Genomic DNA, 24,389 nt, shown 5'->3' on the forward strand with positions numbered 1-24,389 from the left:
TGTACATAGTGATTGTGCCATAGAGTGTTTGTAGAGGAAGACATCCGGTAGTGCCACCGTAGTTCATACAGGTCATATAAATATATTTTATAATGCTGTACAATATTGTATTTCATTATTCACGTTATTATAAACACATGATTTATTTACTATACTTACTATAAGTATATGTAAGTATTATAGTCTTTGTATGGGACGCTCAAACTAAAATAATAATATTAGATTGTACATTTACCAACTGTAATTTAATTATATTAATTATAATATGTAATTATATTAATATTAATTATGCAACTTGAAAAATGTCATGTTCTAGTTCTCATGACCCCCCCGTTAACCAAAAGAGCCCCCTCTACCCCCCTTCCTGTTTTTGAACCTGTGCTTCCACCTAGTGGTGATTCTCCAGAACTGCACCGCAGCTGTGCTTTTCTTCTGTGGGGTTCCTAATGGCCACAGAATAAAACACTGAGGTCACAAAATAATATATTAAAACCATTAGATAATATATTACTAACTTGGCCTCAATAGATTATCTGGTGGCCTCAAAATAACATCCTGTGGCCACAATATAGTACCTCATGACCTCAAAATATTATCAATTGGCCCTCAATATATTAGCTGGTGGCCTTAAAACATCAATATATTATCTTATGGCCTGAAATTATTATCTCATATCCTGAAAATATTATTATTATATGGTGGCCTTATATAATATAGTATCTTGTTGTCAATAAATGAACTTGTGACATTTATATATTATCTTGTGACCTCAACAACATATTAGGTGATAATAAAGTATTTTGTGGCTTCAGTATACCGCTTTGTATCTCATTGTATTATCTCATGGCCTCAAAATATCATCATGTGGCCTCAATATATTACCTTGTGCTATCTTGTGGCCTCAAAAACGCTATTTTCTGCCCTCATGGCCTGAATATATTATGATCCTGTGGCCTCAGTATGTTTTTATTTGGCCTTAATATATAATCTCGTGGCCGCTAGAAAGTTAATTTATGGCATAGAAATATATCATCTTGTGGCCACGCCTTGTTAAAAACAACTACTGTGTCACTTTAGGGCTTACGTAGCTGTGCTGGGTTAGGATTCAAGATTAAATCGAAGTATAAGATAAGATAAGATAAGATAGTCCTTTATTAGTCCCGCAGTGGGAAAATTCACAGTGTGACAGCAGAAAGGGATAGCAAGACACTCAGTTACAAAAATTTAGATAAATAATTTACACTATAAATAATTTACACTATAATATAATAGCAAATAAATATAATATAATATATATATAATATAATAGCAAATTAAATAAATAGTTTAAATATAATTAAAACATAAAAATATATATTAATAACGTAATAATATCATTATAAAATCCAGGCGATTATAAATAATTTAAATATAAATATTTACTATATACTATTTACTATACACTATAAATAATTTACACTATAATATAATAGCAAATAAATATAATATAATATATATATATGTATATATATAATATAATAGCAAATTAAATAAATAGTTTAAATATAATTAAAAAATAAAAATATATATTAATAATGTAATAATATCATTATAAAATCCAGGCGATTATAAATATTTTAAATATAAATATTTACTATATACTATTTACTATACACTATAAATAATTTACACTATAATATAATAGCAAATAAATATAATATAATATATATATATATTTATTTATTTATATATGTATGTATATATATAATATAATAGCAAATTAAATAAATAGTTTAAATATAATAAAAAATATATATATATATTAATAACGTAATAATATAATTATAAAATCCAGGCGATTATAAATAATTTAAATATAAATATTTACTATATACTATTTACTATACACTATAAATAATTTACACTATAATATAATAGCAAATAAATATAATATATATATATATTTATTTATTTATATATATATGTATATATATATAATATAATAGCAAATTAAATAAATAGTTTAAATATAATAAAAAAAAAATATATATATATATTAAAAACTATAAACTATAAACTATAAACTATTAACTATTAACTATATATAAAAAATCCAGGCGACCACGTGGCAGCAGAGCACCAATCGCAGCGACAGTGGGCGGAGCCACCGAGTCGTACACACACAGCAGACATGGCAAACGAGCGAGCGGAGCGGAGCAGCTGTGGGGTGTTTGTGTCCAAACGAGTCCACACAGACCTTCAAACTGAGGATGTTCACATCGTAATGGTCTGTTTGGGGTTGTAGGTTTCTATAAACTGCGGTTTGTGCAGAAAGGCTCTTAATTTCCCCTCAGGAAATGGTGCTAAACCGACTCCGCTGAGCTGTGCTCCTCTCCTCCCTTCAGCCTCAGCAGGAAAGCTGCCGCTTTCGACCACAGCTCGTAATTTACTAAAGGTGCGAGCCTGAAACCCCCTCGGTAAGTTCTGAAGACACCCCAACATCTTCATTATACTTTATGCAGGAGATAAGCCAGAGGATGGTAGTGCTAGCTGTTGCCCAGTCTCAGCAGTTCAACCCCAAAACAGCTGAGGTTCCTTCTCTGGACACTAAGGGCATCCACTGTAGTTCTACAGTAAGTTCCTCAGTACTTACTCAGTTCTGAAGACCCCTCAGCTTCATTACTTTCTATAGGAGATAAGCCAGAGGTTGGTAGTGCTAGTTGTCTTTTATAGCCTCAGTAATTAATGTCAATCCAAAAGTGTTCAAAACATGAAGATTCAGAGTCTAAACCAGCTGAAGTTCCTTCTCTGGACACTAAGTAGGTCTACAGTAAGTACCTCAGTACTGGAGTAAGTTCTGAAGGCACCCTGGTTTCTTCATATAGGAGATAAGCCAGAGGATGGTAGTGGTAGTGCTAGTGCCAGTTTCAGCAGTTCAACCCCAAAACATGAAGATTTAAGAGTCTAAACCAGCTGAGGTTCCTACTCTGGACACTAAGGGCATCCACTGTAGGTCTACAGTAAGTACCTCAGTACTGGAGTAAGTTCTGAAGGCACTTTAACTAATGGTCTGGAAAGCAGCCCTTGCTCAATCAGATGTAATGGCAGTGACTTTGAACTTTTCTGAGTATTTAGAGTCTAAACCAGCTAAAGTTGCTTCTCTGGACACTAAGTAGGTCTACAGTAAGTACCTCAGTACTGGAGTAAGTTCTGAAGGCACCTCAACTCATGGCCTGAAGAGCAGCCCTTGCTCAGTCAGATGCAATGGTGGCGAATTTGAACTTTTCTGAGTATTTAGAGTCTAAACCAGCTAAAGTTCCTTCTCTGGACACTAAGTAGGTCTACAGTAAGTACCTCAGTACTGGAGTAAGTTCTGAAGGCACCCTGGTTTCTTCATATAGGAGATAAGCCAGAGGATGGTAGTGCTAGTGCCAGTTTCAGCATTTCAACCCCAAAACATGAAGATTTAAGAGTCTAAACCAGCTGAAGTTCCTTCTCTGGACACTAAGGGCATCCACTGTAGATCTACAGTAAGTACCTCAGTACTTCAGTAAGTTCTGAAGACCCCTCAGCTTCATTACTTTCTATAGGAGATAAGCCAGAGGTTGGTAGTGCTAGTTGTCTTTTATAGCCTCAGTAATTCATGTCAATCCAAAAGTGTTCAAAACATGAAGATTCAGAGTCTAAACCAGCTGAAGTTTCTACTCTGGACACTAAGTAGGTCTACAGTAAGTACCTCAGTACTTCAGTAAGTTCTGAAGACACCTCAACTCATGGCCTGAAGAGCAGCGCTTGCTCAGTCAGATGTAATGGTGACGAATCTGAACTTTTTTGAGTATTTAGAGTCTAAACCAGCTGAAGTTCCTACTCTGGACACTAAGGGCATCCACTGTAGATCTACAGTAAGTACCTCAGTACTTCAGTAAGTTCTGAAGGCACCCTGGTTTCTTCATATAGGAGATAAGCTAGATGATGGTAGTGCTAGTGCCAGTTTCAGCAGTTCAACCCCAAAACATGAAGATTTAGAGTCTAAACCAGCTGAAGTTTCTACTCTGGACACTAAGGGCATCCACGGTAGTTCTACAGTAAGTTCCTCAGTACTTCAAGTTCTGAAGGCACCTCAACATCCTCATTATTTTATATAGGAGATAAGCCAGAGGTTGGTAGTGCTAGCTGTTGCCCAGACCTAGTCCTAGACCTATTTTTTTTGGGTAAATTTTGTATTCTCGCGTGGATGAAGAGATTTTATGTCACCAGTGATTTCTAGATACGAGTGGACTGGGCCTTAGTGTCGTCATGTCCTATTTGTATAATTAAGGCAAACCAGTTGTTTCTCAAAGGGCTGATGTGGAAGCCACTGGTCCTACACCATATGACCAACGTCTTCTCAAAGCATTGTTCCGAAGAGTGCAGTTAAAGAGAAACTCCAGCCATCAGTATATCAGTCGTGAACAGTGGTGCAGTGGTTCCACAGTAGTGAGAGGAGCTGTTGAAAAGCTACAGATACTGTGGGGTGGGTTTTTAGGAGGGACTGTTGAGCATTAGTGTAAAGCATGTTGGGTGTTGGAGTAAGAACATGACGAAGGACATGTGAAATGCTAGTTTCAGCCAGGAACGGCCCTTTAACGGTGCCGTTTTACTTTATATTTAAAGGTCGTCCTCTGAAGAAGGTGCGCTCATGCCTGCTAAGATGGAGTTGGCGGAGTTGCCGCGCTGGGAGATGACGGCCTACTGGTTTCTGTCCTTCGCCTCTCACCTGTACTCCTTCTATCAGCTCCACAGATTCTCCAAAGGTAGATTAGTCTTGGGTCGACATGCTACACACTTTTAAAACAAGCTTAAAGATTAAGGCTGCGTTAAATGTGTTCATGTAAAATAATAATAATAATAACTATCGGCCGGCTATCGGCCCACCCAGCAGCCCCGTCCGACTGTCGGCCCACCCACAGTGTTGGGCGAGGCTGTTAGTCTGTTCAGCCTACTCCAGTTAGGCTCCTGAAGTTCTAACAAGTGTTCCAGCCTGATCTGCTTTCTGAATGAGGCAAGTACAGCGCAGCCAATCCCAAAAGAGCTCATTTACATATGTCCGTCTTAAAGGCGCAGTAACAAAAACGACCTGATTCATTCCAAGGGTCAAATAGAGGTTGCTTAAAGGCGTGTAAAAATGTATGGCTGCGTTTTTTGCCACACGAAACCATACAAAAGTGGGTCAAATGCAGTGACCACAAGCTGTGACCCCTTTGTGTAGCCCTACTATAATCCCAGCACAGCCTGAACCCCGAGCATGACCCTGAAGAGGTTATTTTAAGATGTCAGGATCATATAAGACGGCCTTTTTCCCGTTTCTTCCTCAGTTTCTCTGCAGCAGTTCTCATGTCTCATAAATAAGCCAGTCCATGGTGTTACTGCGCCATGTCAAAGTCCATAAGCCATATGCCATTAATACTGACACGTTTCAGTGACACTCCACTGCCTGTGATTTGGGCCCAGTCTTCTGCAGTCCGGTCACAAAGCCGACGTGTGCAGCTTAGGATGAGGTTCTGCTGAGTCTGTCAGACTAATTTGAGTAAACTGGGCTTTGTTCCAACCCCAGGGAACTGCTCACAAGCACTTGCTTGCCCCCCTGTTGGCGTAAAATGGCCAATGGGATCTAATCAATTGATAGCCAGCCAGCTAACATTAGCGTAGTTAGACATGCTGGAAGTCTGGTCTAGGCCAGCACTCTCACCAATTTTTTTTTTTTGGCTGGACTGAGTCCAAATATTATTTCAAACTATGTTTAAATTTTTTTATTTGCTTGTCGAACTTTTTCTCCCAACTTGGCACTGCCAATTAATCCACATGTTCATAGCTCCCACTAGCACTAGCAATGGCCCCAAGACCAGGAGGGTAAGGACTTAACACCAAGTCCTCCGATACAAAGTCCTCCGACAGCTAACAGCTAGCTTAGAATCTGCAGAAATCCACAGGTGTTCGCGTCCCTCCTTTCACTGTGAGACGATGCGAGAAGACTTAGCGCTGTGTGTCTGAAAGGACGTGGAGCTGATCAAGAAGCTCTTCTTGAGAAAAGCCAAACAGACTAACGAAACAAAGAAGCTGCTGCTGTTCTCAGAGGGAAAAAACATGTTTACATCTCACATAGGCACCTATATGCACTAAATGTCCAAATTAAAAAAAAAAAAAAAAGTTTGTGGACACCCCTTCTAATAAATGCAGTCAGCTACTTTAAGCTGCACCCTTTGCTGGCACAGATGTAGATGTTTCCAATTGCCAATAGAATAGGACTCTCTGGAGCAGATCAACACGAACCTACTGGCACCTATACCTAATGGTAGGCGTGGGCTAGAGGGGCATAAACCTCCCCCCAGCAGCACTGAGCTGTGGAGCAGTGGAACTATTAGGAAGTTGGGGATGAGGTGGGGTGGTGATGATGAAACTAACAGGGGCTATGTTCGACATCAAGCTGTTTGACCTCTTTTTTTGAATAAAATCTGGCCATTAGGTGGCGCTGTTGCTCTGGCTTTGTTGTTGTATTGTCATTTTAGCCCCCCCCCCCCCCCCCTCGCTTGCTTATTGTATGTGTGGCGCAGATTCCAGCCTGCTGATGCACCATGCAGGAGAGCCTTCTGTCGAGGTGACGAGAGGTCCACCCTGAGGAACCAGAGAGAAAGAAAGAAAGAGAGAGAGAGACTGGCACCGCAATGCAGAGGGGCTACAAGAGAGGCAGAGACAGGGAGGACCTGTGGTGTAGCCGTGGGCTTTTCTGTGATTAGTCAGCATAACAAGCTTTGAACTGATCCAGCAACACACACACACACACACACACACACACACACACACACACACTCACTCACATCAAAAGTTTTCCTTCTTTTAAAATGTCTATGGTCTAGATATCTCAGGCCTTATTTGTTTCTTTTCTCAAAACTACACTATATGGACAAAAGTATTGGGACGCCTATAGGAGCTTTTGTGACATCCCTAGGTGTTAATATGGCATCTGTCCCCCTTTGCAGCTCTAACAGCAGGTTTGGAGTCAGCAGAGCATTGTTTACTTTTACACACTGTACACCTCAGCACCTGTGGACCCCTTACTGCTGTAAATACATGGTCTGACACTTGGGGGCTGAGTTGCTGCCCCTTAACACAGTAATACCACACACAGTTGGTCCACAGTGGAATATCTAGATGGGAAGAAACTTCATAAGCTGACATGTTGACCTTGGCTCTTGAGAACCATCCTTTCTTTCACTAATGTGTGGAAAGGCAGACTGCATGGCTAGGGGCTTGACCGAGGCCATGAGACTGAATGGAACGCCTGTATTAAAGGATTAAGAGATGTGTCCCAATACTTTTGTCCATATAGTGTAGTTTCGGACGTCTGTTTCCAATCCCCCGCCACTCTAAACAGTTCTGAGCCAGTAGGTTGCTGTCTAAGATTTTCCTTTAAGAGCTCCTATTGAAACTACGTTGGCTCTAATGAAGGTTTGAGCGCTGACCAGTGCTGACATCACAACAAGGGTTTTAAATTTGCGGGCACTGGATCTTCAAGATGGCACCAGTCACTAATATTTACAACTGGGCTTGTTTTCTTAAATATTGGTCATAAAACCCAGCCAATTCTTTAGCAAACACCATCCCGGCAGTGAAGCGTGGGGGTGGCAGCATCATGTTGTGAGCCAGCTGTTCCTTAGTGTGGTCTGGGCATCTTGTTTAAAGGTTTTTCAGCTTCATTTAACCCATTTGTGGCATTGAACACACACACACACACACACACACATCTGGAGTAGTGACGTTGGGGCCGGGTGACTTGTTCATAGGCATTTCAGCTATGACCAGATATGCCCTATTCTATGGGCAAATGGCAATACTTCTGTAGGGCGTCCACAAACTTTTTTTATTTTTATTTTGTTTATTTTTTGGACAGTTAGTCTCTGTTTGAGATGTAAACATGTTGAAGGCATCTTAAACAGAGGCGTGTGTGATGTGATGGCATATAAGAGTGCTTCAATTTTGTGTTTGTCTGATTGGCAGAACACGAGGAGCGTCTGGACGAGGAGGTGCAGCTGGAGAAGGGCTTCCTCATCTGGGGCTTCAGGAAGGTATGAGAACATGAAGTACGTTCCATTTCTATTCGTAAGCAAGGAGGACGTTTTGAAGATACGTATGTACGTACATAGAAATCATGTGTGTTCCTCAGCGAACACCATCCCAACAGTGAACCTTGGGGGTGGCAGTGTCCTGTTGTAGGGTTGTGGCTCCTCAGTGTAGACTACTGGCATCCTCTCTAGGTTCTTCACATTGTTGGAAAACCTCTGTGTAGAACCTTGGTGGTGGTTCCATATCAAAACTTTTAAAAATGAGTTCTGTCTAGCATTAAAAATAGATCCACTGTTGAGTCAAAGGTATTAGCGTGGCCTGGTCGTTGGGCTCGCCAGCATCATTACTGTGGCATTAGCGTGGCCTGGCTACCAGGCTTGACCAGCATCGTTACCACAGCATTAGCGCGGCCCGTCTAATGGGTTCATCCAGCATCGTTGCCGCGTAACTGGCTAACAGGCTCCTCCAGCATCGCTACTGCGGTGTTAGCACACTGGCTACCAGGCTCGTCCAGCACTGCTACCCAAGCAAAACACTGAACAAGGGAGGTGTTGAGTTTTTGGCCTCTGTGAAGTGATTATGTGGGTGATTAGAGTATGGGAGAAGGGAACGGTCTGGGCCTCATGTGTAACCCCAAGTATTAGGTGCAGGATTTGGTTTTGTTCCTGTCACAATGTATGAAAAATAAGAAAATATTAATGTATAAGATTAATATTATATATTATATATTATTAAAGATTTTATAAAACCTATTAATATATAATACCTATGAGAAATAAAAGAATATATGAGATTAAACCAATAGAAATACACGCAAATGACTTGGAAGGGTTTTTTTGTCCTACTGTAAAGCTGCTATTCTGGAGATACAAGGTTTTTGTGTGGCAGAAATGTGGAAGGATTTCGAGCAGATTTTGTTCGGTGTCTCTACAAATGACTCTATAAGCTTCACCTATACTGAAAAAGTTCAGTTGTTCTTGTGTTCTCGTCTCACAGTGAACATAGTGTTGCTGTATGTTGGTGTTTCTCTTTTCAGGATCCCACAGATTTTGAGTGGAGCTTCTGGAACGAGTGGGCGTGGCGCTCTCTTCTCTGGTCTCTGATTGGTCATGCTGTCGTATCTCGCCTGTCTTGTGTTTACCTACCTCAGGTAGTCAAGCTTTGATGTGGGTGTCCAGCATATCAGTTAAGATTCAGCCTTAATGTAGATGTAATTCTGTGTGTGTGTGTGTGTGTGTGTGTGTGTGTGTGTTACAGTGCAGAAAGGCCGTCCTCACACTCTATGGCGTGCTGGCCGCCTGGTGGCTTCTCGGCTCAAGGGGAGTTGCTCTTCTGATGCTCCACCTCAGCGCTTCATTGGCTGTTGCTCAGCTACGCAGTCCCGCCCTGTCTTGGGGTTGTACCCTCCTGCTGCTCTCCACTCTCCATATCCGCAGTTTGCAGGACATACAGGTGTGTGTTTGAGCTATTCAGCATGTGTGTGTTGTGGGTGCGTGTGAGTGCTATTGAATTATGATGCAGTGGCCAGATGTGTTTTTCGGGAGTTGCTTGCATCAGTCCGGCCCTCCAGGACCTGAATTGCCCACCCTTGCCGTAGAGTGTAATGGCCCTACTAAAAACAGTAATTCCAAACACAATGGAGTCCATCCTAATGATTAGGAAAGGGGGATTGGGAAGTAGAAGGTCGCTGGTTCAATTCCCTGGACCGGCAGAATTCGCCATTTACGAGCCTTGAGCAGGTCACATAACCCCCACTTGCTCTCTGGGTGCTGTGGTGAGGGGCTTCCAACCCCCCTCACTGTATGTGTGCTCGCTACCTCTTCTGACTTGGCCGGGATTCAAACTGACAACCTTCTGACTGTTTTTCTACAGTGACTGAGTTTATTACCCATCATTAAATCTAAAGCATTGCCTGGCACTCATTAAGAGCGGCTAATAAAGTCAAGCCTCGGCGTCCAGGGAATAAATCTTCCTCAAAAGACTGAGAGTAGAGTCGGAAGAGAAGGAAAAACAGCGAAAGATGTCTTTGTCCATGTCTATAGGTCACGTTGCCGACCGAACGGGCAGATCAGAGTCCACGGCATTTGAAAACCCAGTGGCGACATTCAATCAATCAGTCGGGCTAATGCGGGCCTCCTGTCCCCGTCTCGGAGGAAAAGGCAGAGTGATATTTAATCAATGCTTCTAGACTTCATGCAGAGCAGCGTAGCGTCCGCAGTGGAGAGCATTGCTTGCTATAGGCTGGTTCTTTAGTCAGTGTGTGAGGAGCAGGTCAGATAGGAGCTCGGCTGTGCGGCATCATCTGCAGTGCTGTGCTGAGAGAATGTAGATTGGACTGATACGGAGGAAACCGCATTGGACACACACCCCTCATCTTTCTCGCACGCACATACACCACACACTCTTTGTGCCACTCTGTCTTTTCATTGGTTTTTTATTGTGTCTCACAATGATGGTATGCATGTGTATATATACATATACACCCATTATATGAAAAAAAAAAAGTATTGGGACACACCTCTTAATCATTGAATTCAGGTGTTCCATTCAGTCCCATCGCCTTATGTGTATAAAATCAAGCCCCTAGCCATGCATTCTGCCTTTTTCCCACACATTAGTGAAAGAATGGGTGGTTCTAAAGAGCTCACTGAACTCCACCGCTGCAACAACAACAAGTCAGCTGGTAAAATTTCTTTCCTCTTAGATATTCCACCATCAGCTGAGCGAGGGGTGTTATTGAACAGGGGAAGCGTTGAGAAAACCACAGAGAGCAACGCTGTGTCCGGCAGTCTGATGCTGGACGAGTCTGGGTTTGGCAAACGCCAGGAGAACGTTACCTGCCTGACTGTGCTGTGCCAACTGTAGAGTTTGGTGGAGGAGGGATAATGCTATGGGGTTGTTTTTCAGGGGTTGGCCTGTAGGCCTCTTCAGCAGACAGCTGTACACTTACAACTTTGTGGAATCAGTTTGAGGAAGGCTCCTTTTCTCTTCCAGCATGACTGGCCATGCCCCAGTCCACAAAGCAAGCTCCTGATGTACATTTACATTTACGGCATTTAGCAGACGCTCTTATCCAGAGCGACTTACAAGGTTACTCGTATTACAGAGGAGGGCCAATGTAGTGTTCGGAGTCTTGCCCAATTACTCTTATTGTTGTAGCGCAGCACAGTCACCCAGACCGGGAATCGAACCCCAGTCTCTCACATGGTGTGGTAGCTCACGGGCAGGTAGTGGCGTTATCTGTTGCGCCACACCAACCACTAGACGTAGAAGAACTTGACTGGCACGCACAGAGCTCCGACCTCAACCCCATCGGTCACCTTTGGGATGAATTAGAACGGAGATTGCGAGCCAGGCTGTCTCATCCAACATCAGTGTCTGACCTCACAAATGCTCTTCTGGAAGAATGATGGGCAGAAATATCCCCCAGACCCAACCTCAAAGCCTCCCCCTTGCGATGTCACGTAAACCATTACTACAGCATCATAAATCTGCAGTAACTGGATCTCAGTCTCGGCGAGCCACTAGACGTACAATCTCTTAAAGTACAGCATTTAGTAAATGACCCTTTTTCTCCACTCGCTTTTTACAGGGAATCTCAGCCCACGCTAAAATAATGAAATGTACCACACACACCAATACACACCACGCATTCCCTCCTGAGCTTTCCAGCCAGCGATCAATCTCGACTTTGCCGCAACAGGACTTAACTTAACTACTCACTTAAAGGAGTGGTTTTCAGTGTTGAGCTTAGTTTTCCGCTTCTCCATCGGTATTGATTACAAATCACACGACAGAAAATGTAATCCATTGCACAATCCAACACAGAAACTATTTAATATTATTTACGTGAACTAAATATGGCTCCATTTCATTATTTTGAAATGATACTATGAGTTCAATTCCCTTGGTCCGGACCGAGCAAGAACAGGGTACGTTGATTTTTTGTACGATTTTATTTGTGTTCACACTGTTATGGGGTTCTGTTTATGGCCCTCATTCGCACTGGTGAGATCTCAGATCCACAATTTCAGGGTTCACCCCGTAACTTCTTTAGCCTTAGAGACTGTAGAGACAGTTACTCCAACAAAAGAAGAATGCTCTACTTTTTCAAATCCTTCATTTAGGAAGAAACAATGAGTGAGCAGCTGTCCCAATACTTTTGTCCAAATATGCTATAGGAAAAGCAGTGAAAATTGGCCCAGACTTTTACATGGATCATAAACGCTTGACAGCTGTCCTAGGAGATCTGTCAGGGAACAACAGACGGCCGTATCTGATCAGCGCATCCAGGTTGGAGACCTTCTTAAAATGTGTGTGTGTGTGTGTGTGTGCGAGAGATGGAGAGGCAGTGAGACCGAGCAAGCCAGCCCATGCATCAGAGAGATGGAGTGTGTGGGTGCTTATAAATGACCGTGAAGGGAGAGGGGGTGTACCTATGGATCAGTTTGAGTGACCGTTTCTCCTCTCTTCTCTTCCCCCTTTTCATTCCTCTCTACAGTCTCAGTTACGTGGCCTCAGATATGAACTCTGTTGGCGTCCTGACCGAGGGCTTTCTCTTGTCGACCAGTGCTTTTGAAGGCAGAAGGTGTTCAAGAGAACCACTCTGTACAATTGCGGTGAGCAGAAAAGCTTCACAGCATGTTTGAGCCTTGAGGCGGATGGGCTACAACCCTAGACCACCACGTCAGGTTCCACTTCTCTCAGCCAAGTACAGAAAGCTGAGGCTGCAGTGGCTCGGCACAGGCTCACTGGACAGACTGGACAGTTGAAGAGCGGTGAGAACGTAGCATCGTCGACATGGAACAGGATCTGAAAGGTTGTGGGACATCTTGTGGAATCCATGTAAGAGTCTGGGCTGTTTTTCACTGCTTTTTCAACAGCATATTTGGACAAAAGTATTGGGACGTGAGTAACTTTGTTAGAGTAACCGTCCCCACAGTCTTTAAGGCTTTTTACTCAGTTCATTAGGCATTGCTGTCAGGATTTGTTAGGATTAGTGAGGTCCAGCTGTTGGATGGTCCCCCCCCCCCCCCCCACCTCACCCCAACTCCTCCTCAAAGTACTGGATGAAGCACCATCCATCATTCCAGAGAACACAGTTCCTCCACTGCTCCACAGCTCAATGCTGCTGGGGGGGGGGGGGGGGGGGGGCTTTATAACCCTCTAGCCCACGCCTGGCATAAGGCATGATGCCAGACAAGCTGTGTGCAACTTAAAGTAGCTGAATGCATTCGTTAGAAGGGGTGTCCACAAACATTTGGACATATAGTACCCAGTGAGGTTCAGTATTTACTCTGAAGGGTTTTTTAAACTATACAAGAGGTTCCCCTGCATATGACCATGCCAGTTATGCATTCAAATGGTTCTTTGAGAAATCACAGGTTTATACAGAACCATTGCCGATACTAAAGGACCCTTGAGGAACTTCGATAATCGATAGCGGTGGTTAGTGAGACAGATTCATAGCCATACAAAGGGCTACAGAGTGCACCATGTGCCCTATTGCTTCTCCATCACCGTATTCAGAGCCCCTTCAGACACCAGACCAGACTTTTCAGGATCTCCTGAAATGACCGTGTAAAAGAACAAAGAGGGGAAGCAAGCAGCGTTAGCAGACAGCAGAAAATAATTGTGCTGTATCTTCCTTTTTTAGCCGAGCAGGTATTGCCTTCTTTCCTGGAGAGCTGATAAATAGGCCTGGAGAGCGGCTCTGCTGAAGTGATTTGCTCCACCGCTTAATGCCCGGTTCTGCCTGGGAGCACGCTTGGTGTATTGCACTAGATAAACTCAGCAGCATGGCTTGCAGTTTGGCGCTGGCTGGAAGATGACGCACGACAACCGCACTGATACCGAATGATGGAACAGAGACTCGAGGGACAGCTTTGTTGCATTTGCTGAAAAGCGTGTCCGTCTATGCATGCTTTGCCAATTCACCGTGCAACCACAAGCCGTGTTTTTCGTCACCCCTCTTCCTTTGCTCTTCTTCTTCTTCTTTCTCCTCCTCCTGTTTCTCTTTATCTCTCTCGCCCGCCGGCCTCCCAGCTCAGGTGTAATGCTAGTGATATGGTTAGCCCGGCGCTGACAGCACTATGATATATGAAGCAATAAAGAGGAATTTATGTTGGCAAAAGCAACCCAGCTCCTCACTGCAGCTCCCAGCAGTAGGACGGTGTCAGCTCTTCACTTTACAAGCGTAAATCACCGTCTACCTGCTGTAGCGGTCTCGTCTTTGGTCCTTTCGTTTTTTTTTGCCTACTCTGGAAATGATATCTGTTGACATGCAAACGTTTGGGAACCCCTGGTCACAGCTGTCCCGTGATCACAGCTGGGTTGCTTTTTTCAGTGTCATGTCAGACAAATTCATAATTCATAATTCCAGTCCCTTCCAGGCCAGTCTGACCCAGTCCGACCCAGCCTAGTCTGATCCCATCCAGTCTGAACTAATCCAGTCTATTCGAATCCAGTCTAGTCTGGTTAGGGATTTTTCAAAGGGACCTTATATACATTGGGAACTGTGGGAGGGGTAAGGCTGATGGTGAAGAAGATGAATTTAAGGAGGGGGGTGTGGGGGATGAAGGTGAGGGTGAAGAAGGGGAGTTTAAGTCGGAGTAGGATGAAGTTGAGCCTGGACTGGTGACACAAGGCGAGTTGGGTCTATAGCGTCTCAGACCAGTCTTGTCCTGATGGAGCCTGGGCCCACTGCATCCTCAGCTTTCTGTTCTTGGCTGACAGAAGTGGACCCAGGCATGACTCTCTGCTGTTTGTAGCCCGTCCGCCCGAAGGTTGGACATGTTTTGCATTCCGGAATGCTTTTCTGCTCAGCACAGTTGTGTATAGGTGAGGTATCTGAGATACCGTAGCCTTTCTAGGATGGCTTGTAATGATCTGTATAAAAGGGGTTAAGGAGTAAAAATAAAGTTCTGAATTGAATCTGTTGTGCTCTCTTCACAGCGAAACTGGTATGACTCCGACGAGAGCTACTACCTCTTGCTGTTCAGTATCGCAGTGTGCGCCCTTCGCTGTGTTAGCTTCAGTTTGGAGCTGTGTTGGAACCCCATGCTGGTTGGAGGACCAAGTCACCGCTGCTTTTCTCCACAGTTCCGAAAAATCCAGATGTTCATAACCCAACTGTACAATCTCAGCGCCTACAACTTCTACCACCCACTCTTCTACAACGGACCCATCCTTTGCTACAAAGACTTCAGCCGACAGGTTAGAAATACAGTATGGACATACCGTGCATATATATATATATATATATATATATATATATATATATATATATATATATATATATATATATATATATATAAATATACACACTGATGCTGAGCCTGTTGGATCTACATACCTGCATTGTTCACAATTAAAATATGATTCATATCTAAGTCACAATAACTGGCAAACACAAACTAACCAAATGGTTGCACTGATCATATCTAAATATGCCGGAAGTGCAGGATAGAAAAAGTAAGCGAATTCTCTAATTTAATAAGTTGTAGATCTCCCTTTAGCAAAAATCAATGTTCCATGTTGTTCTAAATAACATTTGAATATTATTAGGGTTGTCTGTTAATTTTGGACTGCATTTTGCATTGGGTCATTGTCTTGTTGCAGTACCCAACGCCTCTTCGCCTGTTCAGCTTGAGATCATGGGCTGCTGCCTTTACATTCTACTGTAAAATGTTTTGATACATCATTGATGCATTCTTTGAAATAATTCAGGCCCTAAGACACCAAAACAGCCCCAGACCACGATGCTCCCTCCACCATGCTTCACAATTGGGATGAGGTTTTGGTGTTGGATTGCCCATTGTGTTCTTGGTGTGAAGTGAAATGAACAAGATGCAGACTCCTGGGGAGAGTATTAACAGTCCTGAATTTGTTCTAGTCAGTTTAACCATATTTATGTCCAGCTAGGTTTTTTTTGCAATGCTTTTGTAGCTTTGCGTAGCTTCTTCTCTAACATGTCTTCTGAAGTCTGAGGCATGGTTCACACTAACCAGTCTTAGAAAGAACTGAGTTGTCTGTAACCAGATAAAGAACCCACAGTTTCACTTACAAGATTCACTTACTTTTTCTAGCCTACACTGTGACTTATGATAACGATCAGACCACACTTTATTAGGAATCAGTGCAGAAATCCAGGTACTTGCAAAGGGTATCATTTAATCCATGAATCTCCACGAATGCTTGGAGATTTTTTTTTTATTGTTTGGGTAAACTGAGAGCAGGATGGTAACATAGGGGTGTGTGTGATGGGTTTAGACCAAGGGGCAAGTGCAGATTGATGCTGACTCAGACTGCAAGCAGGGAGGCACAGTAGTGCTGAGTTCAGTAGTGTGAAAAGCCTCGCTGCACACACACACACACACACACACACACACACACACACACACACACACACACACACACACACACACACTCAAGCCAGTATAGGGCATTATAATAGGTCTTCAGTCTCTGCTGTCCTCTCTACCCCCACCCCGACCCCTCCTTTTACAGATGGAGCAGCCAGTGTGTAAGGTGTCAGCAGCATGGGTTTTGGGCAGGACGCTGCGTGTGTGTTTGTGGTGGTGCTTGGCTGAGCTCATGATACACCTCATGTACATGCACGCCATCCAGAACAACGAGACCTACCTCAACATCCTCTCGCCCTGGGCACTGGGTAAGTGTGCGAGAGTGTGTGAGTGTAAAAGAAGTCCATTTGGAATTAATGATTCCCCACATAATAATCAATAGAGCCCGACTATCCCATCCCAGTCCGTCACTACACATCAATAACAGATACTGTTCCACAATCGGACCAGTCAGAGTTCCTGCACCCTGATCGATCTGAGTGTGTGTTGTTTTATTAGGTTTATTAATTGCAGCTGTTTGTGTCACGTTTCAATGCGTGCATTCATTTTATACAGGCGACACATTCAATACGTTCAATATATTGAGCTGACCCAATGGAGTTCATTTTCAGTAAAGCATTTGTTAGCCACCAGACCCAAACACACTTCCATTGTGTTTAATTGTGAAATATTGTACACACATGAAGTGTTGTCCCCTATATTTCATCTCTGACCGTATTCTATATAAGAGGTCAGTGTATGGAGCCGACACGGCAAAGTTCAGTAGTCATGGAAGTCCCCGCCATTCTGTGCCTAAGCATCCTTAATGGCCATTGGACAGCAGTACAACAGAATTCAACCTCTGCATTTGCCACATGAACACACACACACACACTCTCACTAGTGATTAGGGCATTGAAAACACACACCGGAGCAGTGGACAGCCTCCTCAGTGCCTGTGGAGCAATTGGAGGTTCGAGATCTTGCTCAAGGGGAGCTCAGCCTTGGATGCCCGTCTTAGGAATCAAACCAACGACCTCCTCGGTGCCACTTATCTTACCTTTATGGCCAAATAACCCAGCTTAGAGAGCTGACGTCAGAGCACTAGCCGAGTCTGTAGCTTAGCGAACCCGGGTATCGAACCTGCAGCCCTGCGACAACCCTATGAGCCAGCACTCTAGACACTGAGCCACCACAGCTCCCCCAATGATGATGCCATATAAACACTGCCGTAGGGATATTGTTGCTAGAATAGCTGTGGTGTTCCCAGCCTTTCAGGGGGCACTCTCAGAACGTACGTCTCTGCTGCTGGTCCTTTAGACTGTGCTGTAAACTCAGTACGGCAGTCCGAAATGCTTGGTCTGGGAGAAGGGGGTCAGTCCACCAGCTTTTGGTCTCAACTGCACACTCATGTTGCGGACCATTTTCACTTAATTCCTATAGACTGGAAAGGACTGGAACCACGGCTTCCTTGCTTTCATGCGGCCGTTGGTTTGAGCTGATGATCTAGGACTCTCCAGTTGCAGTCTACAGAAATGGCAGTCATCTTTGTCAGACCTTGGACTCCTTGGACTGTGCGTGGGTCAATCCTAAGCGTGCTGTCAATCAAACTCTTTTTATGTGGGTGCAGAGAGATGGTACAAGCTGTAGCCAATCATGATCACTATCAGGAAGATACGAGGTCCCAGCCTAGGCGACTTAAAAAACATTTTGGAACTTTCTACACCACTGAATTAATAATATATATATATATATAAACATACACACTGTGATGAGTGTAATAAATCATACCTCATGTCTGAGAGGGCCTCATTTCTGTTCCATCGATTTGTAAAAGTTGCTGATATCCAATATGTCATCAGGGCTGCAAGGGAAATAAAAGCACTCACTCTCTGACACTGCAGGAGCACAGGGGACAGTAGTGTGTGTGTGTGTGTGTGTGTGTGTGTGTGTGTGTGTGTGTAGGGAGGTGAGGTAGTGGGAAAGTGCACAAGGGAAGACTGTGTGTCCGTGTGTGGAGCTATAGGATGGTTATTAGTGTTCAGTACCTGTGTCTCATGTGAAAAGGATTCTTGGCAGCAGCTCTCAGAGATATGAAGAGGCTCTTAGCTCCATGCCGGCAGAATACAGAAAATGCACTGGGGCATATGTTTACTGCCCAGCATTCATTGGAGACACTCTTTTTGTGGGGGTGGGGTGGGGTGGGGGGGGGGTGTGACCAGAATGACCAGAATGACCAGGCAAAGACGTAAAAAGCAACTGGCTACAACTCCTAGTTTGCTGTGCAGTCGTTGCCAACTGTGGAGTTACTGTGGAGTTACTAAAGAGTTTTAGACTTAGAGGTTTTGCAGGATTGCATACTTGCTCCAAGCTCGGGATTTGAGAGCATTCTAGATTATAAGACCTGGTTCTGCAGTTTCTTGAAGCTTGGGATTGGGAGTTGAAGCTTGGGATTCACATACCTTCTAGATTTCCTTCTAGAAAACCTGGTCCTAGAGGTTCTGCAGCATTGGAGACTTGAAGGTAGGGATTCACATACCTTCTAGATTTCAAAACCTGGTCCTAGAGGTTCTGCAGTATTAGAGACTGTAATCTTGGCTGCTTTCTAGAGATTGAGGCCTGGTTCTAGGGTTTGTACAGCATTATATCTTGAAGCTGATGATTCTTGAGCTTTTAAGGTTTCAGACCTGGTTCCAGAGCATTTTACACTTTAGTTAGTGGACTCTAGAGCATTCTTGAGTTTAAGGCCTGGTGCTAGGGATTTTAAGATGAACCCATAATTAAAGGTGAGGTGATGGTAGACGCCTACATCAGCACATGCTTCTCAGAATCCAGGGAAGTCTGTTTGTGTCGGTGAAGTCCCTGTGTGTTCCAGCTTCCAGCGTGCCGGAGGACTCTATACACCTGGAGTTACAGCAGAATCAGCCTCCCTCTGCCTCGGACTGCAGTCTGTCTTATTAATAATCCAGTAGTGTGTGTGTGTGTGCGTGTGTTGGTAGCTGTAGCCTCTGGAGGTGCACTGTATGCATATGGGACACTTTAGGCTTTTATGAGAGGTGATGGATGGATGCGAGTGACCAGATGGAGGAATGCAGCGGTCAGGTTGCTCCTGTCCAACTTTCCACACGTTTTCTTCCTGGAGTTTCTTCCCTCATTCTTCACTTCATCTCCTCCATGCTTCACACACACACACACACACACACACACAGACTTTCATGCTCTTACGTTATCTCTCTTATGCTCGCGCTCTAGCTTTCTCCCATCCCCTCCTCCCCCTCTTTATCCCTCTTTTCTAACAGTGTGAAATGCAGCCCTCCAACACACACCAGCACAGACCACCCAGATCTCCCTTCTCTCTCTCTCTCTCGCTCGCTCTCTCTCTCTCGCTCTCCCTTTTCTCTCTCTCTCTCGCTCTCTCTCGCTCGCTCTCTCTCTCTCGCTCTCCCTTTTCTCTCTCTCTCTCGCTCTCCCTTTTCTCGCTCTCTCTCTCTGGCTCTCTCTCGCTCTCCCTTTGCTCTCTCTCTCTCTCTCTCTCTCTCTTTTCTCTCTCTCGCTCTCTCTCTCTCGCTCTCCCTTTTCTCGCTCTCTCTCTCTGGCTCTCTCTGGCTCTCCCTTTGCTCTCTCTCTCTCTCTCTCTTTTCTCTCTCTCTCTTTTCTCTCTCTCGCTCTCCTCTCTCTCGCTCTCGCTTTTCTCTCTCTCTCTCTCGCTCTCCCTTTTCTCTCTCGCTCTCCCTTTTCTCTCTCGCTCTCCCTTTTCTCTCTCTCTCGCTCTCCTTTCGCTCTCCCTTTTCTCTCTCTCTCTCGCTCTCCCTTTTCTCTCTCTCTCGCTCTCCTTTCGCTCTCCCTTTTCTCTCTCTCTCTCGCTCTCCTTTCTCTCTCCCTTTTCTCTCTTGCTCTCTCGCTCTCTCTCTCTCTCTCGCTCTCCCTTTTCTCTCTCTCTCTCACTCTCCTTTCTCTCTCCCTTTTCTCTCGCGCTCTCTCTCTCTCCCTTTACTCTCGCGCTCGCTCTCTCTCGCTCTCCCTTTTCTCTCTCTCTCCCTCCCTTCTCTCTCCCTTTTCTTTCTCGCTCTCGCTCTCTCTTCCTTCTCTCTCGCGCTTCTTCCCTCTCCCCCATCTCTCTTTCGGCCTCCTCTCCTCTCTCTATTCTCCCTCTCATCCTCACACTCTCTCTTGATTTCCCTCTGCTTTCACTCTATTGCCCTCTCTCTCTTTATCGCTCTGTTGCTCTCTCGCTCTCTTTCCCGCTTTTCTCTGTCTCTCTCCTCACTCTCTCTCCCTCTTTTTCTCGGGCCGACGGTCTCTCTCGCTTTCTCTCTTTTGTTTGCGTTCTTGCTCATTTCTATTTTCTCCTTCTCTCACTCCCTATTTTCTCTCTCTCTCCTGCTCTCACCCTTTCTCTCGCTTTTCTCATTCTCCCTCTCTCTCTCTCTCTCTGGTGTAGGTGGTCTGGCCCTGGCAGTGGTTCAGTTCTTCTATGTGAAGTATCTGGTGTTGTTTGGCGTGGCGTCCCTTCTGGTCACTGTGGATGGGCTTGAGGCGCCACCCCTGCCCCGCTGTGTGAGCATCATGTACAGCTTCCGAGGGATGTGGAGGTGAGGCGCGCACACACACACAAATACACACACACACACACACACACACACACACACACACACACACACACACACACACACACAACCCCAGTATTAGTCACAACACTCAGTCACCGACCACTTTACTGCTCAAAACTGTTGTCCAGACATCACCGCCCATGGTGGCCTGCAGGGGGCAGCTCTGCACTGTGTTCACAGTCATCCTTTACAGTAGATAGACCCAGGAGCCCCAAGCTCCCCCCCCCCCCACGCATACACGCACATACATTCCCCTGCAGATAAATACAAGACAGCCGCATCTAAAATTCATGCTGCGTCTTAACTATTTTATATCAGCTCGGTCGTAAATAGCTGCAGCGCTCGTGCTGCTGTGTCGTGTTGGTTAAGTGCGCGCTCACTCAGACTTTCAGCAGGCGGCTGGGCTGGGCTGGGCTGTGCTCGCTGGCCTGGGCTCGGCTCGGCTCGACTCTGCTCTGCTCTCCCGTGAGGAATTATAAAACATGCTCATACATGCTCCGCTCCTCCGGCCTGATTGAGTTTTTGCACTAAAAGCCTGACATAATTCAAGCTGCGCGGCCAGAGACATAGCAGCTTTCCAGGCAACGGGGGTTCTCCAGCATTCTAGATTAGAAGACCTGGCTCAAGGAATCTGGAGCGTTGTAGATGATGATGATGATGATCTAGGGTTTGATCTAGACTTTTTAAGACCTTGCGCTAGGGGTTCTAGAGAATTATGGATATTAAGGAGGCCCAGAGCATTCAAGAGTTTTAGACCTGGTTCTAAAGCTGCTGCAGCATTAGAGGCCTTAATCAAGGGATTAAGATAAGGGATTAATTGGTTCCAGAGGTACTGCAAGCATTTTAGAGTTTGTGGCCTGGTTCATGAGCTTTCTACAGTATTAAAGACTTCTTTTAAAGCCCCCCAAGACTGAAGACCTTTGAGCCCTGGTCCATGAAGTTCTGCAGCATTGTAGAATGTAATCTAGATAGGGCTGCTCTGATGTTTTAAGACCTGGTTCAGCAGTTATACACTTTATGTTAAGGTCCAGAGCATTCGAGAATGTTAGACCTGGTTCTAGGACTTCTCCAGCTTTAGAGACCCTAATCTCGACAGCATTCATGAATGTTAGACCTGGTTCTAGGATTTCTCCAGCTTTAGAGACCTTAACTTCGACAGCATTCGTGAATTTTAGACCTGGTTCTAGGACTTCTCCAGCTTTAGAGACCTTAATCTCGACAGCATTCGTGAATTTTAGACCTGGTTCTAGGACTTCTCCAGCTTTAGAGACCCTAATCTCGACAGCATTCATGAATTTTAGACCTGGTTCTAGGATTACTCCAGCTTTAGAGACCTTAACTTCGACAGCATTCGTGAATTTTAGACCTGGTTCTAGGACTTCTCCAGCTTTAGAGACCCTAATCTCGACAGCATTCGTGAATTTTAGACCTGGTTCTTGGACTTCTCCAGCTTTAGAGACCCTAATCTCAACAGCTTTCGTGAATTTTAGACCTGGTTCTTGGACTTCTCCAGCTTTAGAGACCTTAATCTCGACAGCATTCGTGAATTTTAGACCTGGTTCTAGGACTTCTCCAGCTTTAGAGACCCTAATCTCGACAGCATTCGTGAATTTTAGACCTGGTTCTTGGACTTCTCCAGCTTTAGAGACCCTAATCTCGACAGCTTTTGTGAATTTTAGACCTGGTTCTTGGACTTCTCCAGCTTTAGAGACCTTAATCTCGACAGCATTCGTGAATTTTAGACCTGGTTCTAGGATTTCTCCAGCTTTAGAGACCTTAATTTCTTTGCCGGAGCAGTGAAACAGCACTGCGCTGTCTGGGCGGCAACACGCATAATTCGCTTTCATGCTTTCAGAGCTTCCTAATGAGCTAGAGCAGGTGTGCTGGAGCAGGAGAACGCTGGGAACTGCTACTCTGCAGCATCATGGATCAAAAGAGTTCAGTCTTGCGAACATCTCCTGCATGCCCACACAGCACCAGTCAAAAGTTTGGAGCCACCTACCGGAAAAATATGTTTACTTTGTTTTTTACAGCTTTAGAATCATAGTGAAGACGTCGAAACCGTGAGCTGCAGACAATATTGGCCTTAGAGGGAGACCATGCAGCTCTATTATGGGCTAATTCGAGAAATAACACCTCTCTTTCTGTTGTCTTTCGTTGGCATGAGCCTCAAGAACATTAGCCTTATTATAAAGTAACATGCAGAGCCAGAAAAACTCCTCATGACTCAAATATCCTCAGCCCCCGTACAATTGGAAAGTTGCTTAATGAGACGGGACATCCTAGATGTGTGGGACAATTGTTGTCAATCTTGCTGGTCTGGAGGAAAATAAGGTCTGGAGTGATGGATCAGGTTGGGTGGTGTCTGCTTTTTTGGTTTTTGTACCATCTCAAAATATTATCGAGATGTTACCTCAAATTGAAATTAACTATTTATTAATATGAATCTGTCAGTCTGACAACAGCTGCAGACGTTAAACTGCTCCGATCCAGGAGAGGTTGGCTGGTATGCTAGCATGACGTTAGCTCAGTTAGCAGGAACACAATTCTCAGTGGTTTTGGATATGTAGCCCACTCGCTAGGTAAGCATTTGCTTGGCTAGTTCTGCTACCGCTCCACTAAGTATCAGGCAGCCCAGTACAGCTGCTATTGGCTAACTGCTGAGCTACCGGCACAAGTGTTGGCAATATAAGGGAGGGAGTGAAGTCAAGCGACTGGTGTTGGGAGTAGGCTAGTTCTGAGTGTTTGGACTCCTAGCCAGCCGGCTGTCTAGGCTTAGGTAAGTTAGCCAGCAGGCTAAACATCACAGCACAGGAGGATAAAGCCTCATATCTGAGAGCACAGAGTCGAGGGAATAGTCTTAGGAGTGTTTTACGCTGTTTTCAGGCTAATTTAGTAGACTGGCTCATCCAGGTTTGCTTGCTCTGCCTTTTAGTCGAACTCGGCCCGGCTAAACTCGCAGCTATGGTGGGCTTGTTTTTTCCCCTCCCACCTGTTTTCAGGGCGTGATATCAGCTAACCAATGAGCTCCCATAGCAGTATATTCCTTATACCACCCAACCCTTGTGATGGACTGTTCTAAGTCTGGCTCTAGACCTGAGATAATGTTGGAACTAGATAATTAATATGGATGTAAATGATTGATGCTCTTTTGTTCTCTTTCCAATGCCACTTGTTTTTTTTTAGGTCAACATTCCCATTGTACAATCATTCCAGTACATAAGATCTGCTGTCCAGTCAAAAATGGACAGACTTGTCCAGAAAAAGAGCCGAAATCAATATATTGATTTCCAAACCTCTGTAGAATCAGAATGAAAAGCTGCTTATCTGGGTTTAAGTGTTTATTTGCTCAGGAAAA

General features: G+C 44.5%; 1 protein-coding gene across 2 annotated transcripts in view; it reads left to right on the forward strand.

Annotated features, from left to right (window-relative positions):
* Nucleotides 1-2,035: 2,035 nt before the first annotated feature.
* Nucleotides 2,036-24,389, forward strand: part of hhat (hedgehog acyltransferase) — a 53,189-nt gene continuing 30,835 nt past the window's right edge. Inside the window, exons 1-8 of one of the 2 annotated variants that reach the window (XM_072690000.1) lie at nt 2,036-2,456; nt 4,633-4,772; nt 8,014-8,081; nt 9,116-9,229; nt 9,337-9,531; nt 15,034-15,294; nt 16,588-16,750; nt 20,863-21,013. In XM_072690000.1, coding sequence (XP_072546101.1) covers nt 4,658-4,772; nt 8,014-8,081; nt 9,116-9,229; nt 9,337-9,531; nt 15,034-15,294; nt 16,588-16,750; nt 20,863-21,013 — 1,067 coding nt within the window. In that variant the 5' untranslated portion in view covers nt 2,036-2,456; nt 4,633-4,657. Of the gene's footprint in view, nt 2,457-2,592; nt 2,613-4,632; nt 4,773-8,013; nt 8,082-9,115; nt 9,230-9,336; nt 9,532-15,033; nt 15,295-16,587; nt 16,751-20,862; nt 21,014-24,389 lie in introns of those variants that run through there. The other variant, XM_072690001.1, reaches the window with a different exon arrangement.

This window comes from Salminus brasiliensis, chromosome 10 (assembly GCF_030463535.1).
Source record: "Salminus brasiliensis chromosome 10, fSalBra1.hap2, whole genome shotgun sequence".
NCBI classification, from domain to species: domain Eukaryota; kingdom Metazoa; phylum Chordata; class Actinopteri; order Characiformes; family Bryconidae; genus Salminus; species Salminus brasiliensis.